Below are 7,489 nucleotides of genomic sequence, written 5' to 3' on the forward strand. Positions count from 1 at the left end.
AAATAATAAATAATTTAAAACACAAGGTCAACTGTGCGTTTCATTTGGATGTTACATAAGTTAGTGGAAATGAGGCAGCGAAAAGTAAGTATGTAAATAAAAACATTTGTATAGTTTTAATCTAATTTAAAACGTTAATAATTTTTATTTATAGAAAATAACAAGTAATTTTTAAGCAAAAACCAAATTCGTCCGCAAAATATCAAAGTATTTGATTTCGAAAAAATTTTCAACTTTGAAAGCTTCAACGGTGGCAATTGCTATTATTTTTGTGATGACCTACTGAGTTCGTGGCAACGCTAAAACAAATGTTAATATTTACAATTTTACTAATTTTGCAGAAAAAAGGTTAACATTTTTTATTAAATTAAAACTGTTTACCCTTCTTATTTGCCTAAATAGGTGTGTTAAAAAGTAGAGTTGGACCGATTAATCGGCATCGGCATTGCCTTGTTTCTGGTCAAAATTGAGCATCGGCATCGGCCTTTTTTCGCCGATTCTTTGCCGATTATTAGGAATTTCTTTTCATATGTTCAGGTGAAGCGACAGACAACAGCCAACAACAAAAAGCATTTGCAGGCAGCTCACAGAAATGATTTAATTTTTTGGTTGAAGGTGTTTCTCGTTTTTTCTATACAAAAGTATGTTCGATAATTTTCTTTTATATAGAGGCATTGCTAGCAAAAAGAAAAATTGCTAAAAATTAACGGAATTTTATAGCAGCTGGAAACTTGCACTTTATTATACTAGAATTACTGCATACCAAAATTCTGATTAAAAAGTTTGAAATTTTGGTGAAAATAAGCAGAGTTTTTATAATTTTTGTAAAAGTTTGAAATCTGAATTTATATGGTGTTTGTTGAATACCAGCTAGACTTTTATAAAAAAAATAATAAACTTTAAATAAACAAAAGACAAATACCAAATGCCAAAACCGGTCAAAATATCGCAATTATTTTATTTTGTGGACCACTATATGTATGTACATTAGACTGCATCACCAAAAAAAGTCGCGGTTTTTCTGCCGGGATTACAAAATTTATTATATTTAAGACGTCCACCAAAATATTTCGGAAAAATATTAAGATTTAAGCGAGCTGTACCGATTTGAAAATACCTCCAAAAATTGAGCTTTTAAGAATAAAAATAGTTTCTTAAAGAACTCTTTGAAAAAGTCCCCTCAGATGACAAAACAAATTAGGCTTAGAAATTCTGCATAAAAATATTTAAAAATCTTTTCAACGGAATCGTAATAATGAGATTTTTGATGCTGTTTTTTTTTTTACTTTTTTCAAAGATTGATTTACGATAAACTTAAATAACTTGGCCAAAACTATTCTGATTTAGACTTAAGGGATCTCGGTAGAAAGATATTTTCCCACTATTTTTATTTATGTGCAAAAAAAGTCATTCGTGTTCCAATATTTTTTTTTTCAAATACCAACACATCTTAATTCAACTTTGAATGATATTCGTTCATCCTACCTTTCTCTTTCATCCTTTGAATGAGTTTATTAGCAAAGAAATAAAAGGGGTGAGAAAATACCTTTCCAATGATATCTCACAAGTCTAAATCGAGAGAGTTTGGGCTCAGTTATTCAAGGTTTTCTTATACCAATCTTTGAAAAAAGTTAAAAACAGCATCAAAAAACTCCAACTTTGGAGGTATTTTCAAATCGGTCCAGCTCACTTTAATCTTAATATTTTTCCGAAATATTTTGGCGGACGTCTTTAAATATTATAAATTTTGTAGTCCTGGCGGAAAAACCGCAACTTTTTTTTGTGATGCAGTCTAATGTACATACATGATAAATGTGAAAAATGTACATATATTTTTACAAATACATACATATCGTGGTTTAAAGTACAAAACTGCATATCAACCAAATGCAAAACCGCGTATGTGAGGTTGCATAAATTATTTTCTAGAGAGTAAAAACACTAATTTTTCAAAGTGGTTCTCTTTTTTATAAAGCAGTCGCATTTCCAATTGATTGTTGGATTCAGCCAAGAGCTTGTGTGAGCGAATTCAATTTTTGGCAGCAAATGTCAGTTACGCGGTTTTGCAGAATGCATATACTCGGTTTTGTACTTTCAACGACGATATGTAGTATGTATGTACATAGATGTGTATGTAATGTTGCATAACAAGCCAATTAATTCAATTAATTGTTTCGTTTTGTTTTGTTAACTCCGTTAAATTAACTTATTTTATGAACTAATATATTTTTTTTTGTAATTTCTTATGGAATCGGTATCGGCATCGGCCAATTCTTTTCCCATAAGCCGAAAAAAAAAAAATTGGAATCGGACTCTGTTAAAATGTTGTAATGGCTTAGTTTCCAGCACTCAAAAAAAATAACAAGAAATAATTTTCTATATTTCTGTTGCCTGTAAAAGTACTTTGCTTTTGCTGTAAATTTTCATGAATAAATAAATGTACAAGCATTTTTCTTGAGAGCTGCAAATTAATTTTAGAAATTTTGATGGAAGAAAATTTCTTTTCCGTTTCATGTGCGTCTTTTTATATGATTTTTTCGTTTTTCTTGACAGCTGTAAATTAAGCTTTACACTTTAATTTTTCTCTTCATATAAACTTAGAACGGTGTTTTAGAGGAGAACACCGAATTCCGTGCACTTGATTTGTCAAAAAAAAAAAAAAAAAAAAAAACTCCGCCTAAAACTATGCCGCCTAAGGCTTGACTATATTTAAAATATTAAATTTTTTTGTGCATTTCGACTGCTGAGTGGAAGATCGATCTATCTCGGCCAGTTCGAAAATGCTCTGTCTCAAAAAACTTTTCAAGAACGCCATGGCGGCAAAAATCATTGAGTGAAACAACCTTCTTTTTTTGTCACCAATCAATATACACATGATGCAATAATATAAGGTGGTATCAATTGTGACAGCTCAATTTGATACTGCTCAGTAGAATAAGAAGAAAATCGGGAAGAAATTAGTCCCCATTTGGGGGGAAAATACTCACGAAACTATGGACCAAATATAATAAAACTGCGGTTTTAGTTTTTCCATAGCGTATTAAACAGGTGAAGTAATAAAACAGCTTTCTCGCTTTATTTTCTGACATTCGGTTGCCTTATAGTAAAATTTTAAAGGACATTTTTCAAAAAATGCAGTGTCAAGGTTTTTCTCTCTGCCGTGAGGATTTTTTTAAAATGACTTTGAAATTTCAAAGATAAGATTGATTCAGAAATTAAAAATAAAATTCAGATCGATGTAAAATAACAATATATGTATGTACTAAAGGAAGGAGAAAATTCTGAGCTTAGTTGTTTGGTTCATAAGAACGATTAGGTATTGAAGATTCCATTTAAATTAATTAAATTTTTTCAAGCTAATAAAGGAGAATCTACACAGAATTTTCTTTAAAATCTGTTACCCATATTGCTATTTTATATTGCACTGCATTTTTAAAATAATTTTATGTATTAATCATATCTGCTATTTCAAAGTCCTTAAAAAAACCCTGACATCAGAGTGAAAAACTAAAAACGAAGTTTTACTCAAGCGGGTTTTGCAATTCTCTTCCGAGTGAATTTCAATCAAACTTGCTTTTAATTCAAATTGGGATGGGTTGAAATTCAGTCGAAAGCAGTTGCAGAACCTGTCTCACGGTTTTTGCTCTTGGTTTCGAGAATATATTGATTTTGTTGTGCGTAAGATTTATTTTCGCACGGTGTGTTCAGTGATCGCATATTCAGAGATTTGAAAAAAAAAATCGGATGCATGTACTCCAATACCAAAATTACCTACATATCCAGTTACATTCTTGTATTCTCGGCAGGGTATTTTAGGCCGGAAGTAGAAGAGTCCGTCGGAAGTTACAATGTTGCTGCTCTATTTAAAATTTACCCGTCGTGAAATATTTATGAAACCTATTTACATTGTGCAAAACGTGCATATGGATATTTGAACTTTTATTATGGCTAAGTTTGTAAATGAAGCATAAATTGCAATTTTTATATAAATAAATACATTTTATATGACTTAAAGGGCACTAATCGAGATTTTTGGTGTAACCAAATTGACCGGCACAGTGTGAGGTAGCGTGCAAGCAGCTGAGTGCCAGCTGATTGTCAAATACACATAGGGTAAATGAGTAGCTTTCGGCACTTATCGCTATCATCTAAGCACACGAAATATCCGCTAGACTTATATTTAATCAGGTATTTTCGTAGAAAATACATCCAATTGATCTTAATTAATTCCAGCACGAAGACACATAAACGTTTCCACATATTTACTTCATTTTTTCTACAAAATTTCCACTTTACTCTTAAAATTGTTGTTTTAGCCACATTCGTCTTGTCTACCCTATACAGAATTGTCAGCGCTGCTTCAATCGATAAAGGTCACCTTGAAACGTCAAAGTGTGTCACCTTGGCTGCTGTTGAGCGGACATCCAAAAAAAAAGTATTTTGCCTTTTTACTCCGTTAAAATTTCGCGAATTTTGGATAAATTTTCATAATTGCCGTGCTGACTCAAAGTGCAGAAGCTCCAGTGCGTGCTAAAAGTCACAAGCCCGCATACGTGCTATACACATCAGTGCATCCAAACGATTGATAAAGCGGTGACTGCAAACGGTGCTAGAGAGTACTATCAGTTGAGGAGCATTCTCATGTCTCGACCCCGTATAGCTAATTTAAAGTGAAATAAATAGACCGTTGAGATTGAAAAATAGTTCAAAAAACACCAAGTGAAATCCGCTTAATAAAATTAAGATACTATTGTGCGTGTCATCAAAGGAATTTGTTACTTCATTGTTTATTGATATACACCTTTAACGCGGAGTAAAAAGTGTAAAAATGCCAAACGAGTTAAGGCAACGTTTCATTGAGCGTGGCTCCCATAAGGGCAAGGGTCTTGCTGTCTTCACCAGCGGTGGCGACTCGCAGGGCATGAACGCTGCAGTGCGTGCATGCGTACGTATGGCCATCTACTTGGGATGCAAGGTATTTACTCGTATTGGTTTTAGGTGAATTGCCGTGAAAATAGGCTAGACGAACGGCCTGTGGGCGTGCGCTAGAATCGCGCGCTTATCGGTCGTCGGCTCTTTTGATTAAGTACCACTTTTGATAAACTAATTTGTATTTTGTACTTTAAGTATACATAACATGTACTCGGAATTTGCTCCGCGGCATTATGCAGCATGAGTGCATAACCGTGGCATTGGATTTATTTATAGAAATTGTTTAGTTATGTATGTGTACATAAAAACTTGCGAAAAAGTTTTACCTGTACTACTTATACCTATATACATATATACCTACGTATGTACAAAATTTTACATGTCTGTATGTACATATCCATGTATTTACACACTATATGCACATATGCACATTCAAACATAACTATGAATGTACATATCGCACACCTTCTTCAAAAGAGGCACAACTCAAAAAAATGTAGGTAGGTCGTTTTTGTGCATAAATCAATTCTTAGCGTTTATCTCCATTTTTGTAAATATTTTTTTTTTTGCATCATGATTGCATTCTCTAATTAGAAAGCAACAGTTGTATCAGTTTATCTATTAATTGCTGCACTATCCACAGCAGTTATATTTCCTGATCTGATTTTTGAGTTGCGTTTCTTCTGAAGAAGCTGTAGGATATGTCTGTACGTACATACATATGTATGTATGTATGCAAGTTTTATCTAATTTAATTTTGCTGTGTTGCACACGAATCTCTCTTCGCTCGTGCAATGGCGACGCATTGTCATCAAGTGATCTGTCTGCCTACGTAACGATAATTTACATTTGGCTAATCGACTCGCTATGGCCTTAGATAAAAGTGAAATTGAAAAATTATTGTTTACGGAAAGATATGATATATGTAAATATGTACCTTAATATATGAAATTAAATGTCATCGACGACTCAAACTAAGAGCGTCATCATTCGTTTTCATGGATCGTGATTCTTTATATTTTCTTCGTTTAAAATTAATATGTATTATATTTTCTGTTTTGATGTTGTATCTTATCATCATTTCTGTGATGCGTGGAAAATTTTAAATCAAATGAGTCTGCAAATATTTTTTTGTCTGGAAATTTTGGCATTCGTTAAATTAGTCATAGCCGATAGGATTGATGACCTTTGTTGCCATAAAAAAACGCTAATTACTTTTAATAGCTTTTAATATTTAGATTCAATCAGTCTTTTAATAGTATTAAAATTACTTTGACTTTAAAAAGTTCTTAAGATTTTGGTATTTGAATATATATATGTATATACACATGTATATACTTACATTCATATTTATTGATTGATTTTAACATTTTCCATTCCGAACTCCAAACATTCAAGTTATGCCGAAATAAGCCGAATATCTAAAGTAAAGCAAATTGATTCGCGTTTTAATTAATTTACCCCTAAAAACAACGAATTCACAGTGCGTAGTTAACCCCTGACAAGGGTTTAACTATCGATTTTTACAATTAAAAAGGGTTAAAAGCCACATGCCCTTATAGTACTCTTGATAAATTCAAATTTGTGTAGAAAAATACTGATCTTTTAATGTTGTATAATTTCATGATATGTCTAGTGAATATCTAGTGATAGCTAAACTAAATAGTTAGATAGTGATTAGGTTAACCATAGTTTAACTACGTATTGGAAATTCGGCACAAAGTGAATCACAAGTATTCCCTAAAAATATTAAAGTAGATAATCTTACATATTTGCAGGTAAATTTTTTAAATTGTAGTAGGTTATGTAGGCAAAGTTTAAAATCTTATCTAGAAATTTTCTTCTTTATCTTTTACTGCAACTGACGCGTTTTTAAACTTTGAGATATTTAGTATGTCGCTTTATGTATATACATACAAACATACATAAATATATAATGATAAGATTAAAATAGAATATTTTCTTTTCACAATTGTTTATTTATGAACCTAACTATATACATATGTACATACATAATTCTATTTTAAGTTATAAAATTGAAACATTATAGAAAAGGGTATGCTTTCCATATTTTTATTATATAGTTTTGTTTCCAAAGTGGTCATTTCCAAAAAAAAAAAAATGTAAATAGCAGCTATTTTTATTATATATGTATTTTGTTTAAGACTGATAAATTTATCCTCTGAAATCATTTACTGGCGTGAAAATTTGTGCAGAATACGAAACTCCTCTCAGGCTCTTCAAAAATTATTATTTTTTTTTGCATTTTTGTAAAATATTTTGCAGAATGTCACTTTTACAAAAGTAAGCTAAAATAATAAATAAGTTTAGAAACTCCATAAGCAATGAAGAGACATTTGCAATTTTCTTATTTTTAATGTTTTTTTGCATAAAATACTGGGTCACATTCCGGAAATATTTAGCTGTACTTACCACGGTACAATGATAAATTCACTTAAAAACATAAAATAATTGCTTTTATTAAGTTATTTTTTATGTCATTCATTTTTAACTGCAAACCACTTAGGCAAGTAAACAACCAATGTTAATACAGTGA

At 31.3% G+C, this 7,489-nt stretch overlaps 1 protein-coding gene across 5 annotated transcripts in view; it reads left to right on the forward strand.

Moving 5' to 3' along the window:
- The first annotated feature begins 54 nt into the window (after positions 1-54).
- Positions 55-7,489, forward strand: part of LOC118743405 (ATP-dependent 6-phosphofructokinase) — a 17,051-nt gene continuing 9,616 nt past the window's right edge. The window contains exon 1 of one of the 5 annotated variants that reach the window (XM_036476055.1): positions 55-84. In XM_036476055.1, the coding sequence (XP_036331948.1) occupies positions 70-84 (15 nt within the window). In that variant the 5' untranslated portion in view covers positions 55-69. Of the gene's footprint in view, positions 85-4,338; positions 4,976-7,489 lie in introns of those variants that run through there. The other 4 variants (XM_036476051.1, XM_036476054.1, XM_036476053.1 and 1 more) reach the window with 4 other exon arrangements.

Source organism: Rhagoletis pomonella, unplaced genomic scaffold (genome assembly GCF_013731165.1).
Source record: "Rhagoletis pomonella isolate Grant_MI unplaced genomic scaffold, Rhpom_1.0 Rhpom_scaffold_00007, whole genome shotgun sequence".
NCBI lineage: Eukaryota > Metazoa > Arthropoda > Insecta > Diptera > Tephritidae > Rhagoletis > Rhagoletis pomonella.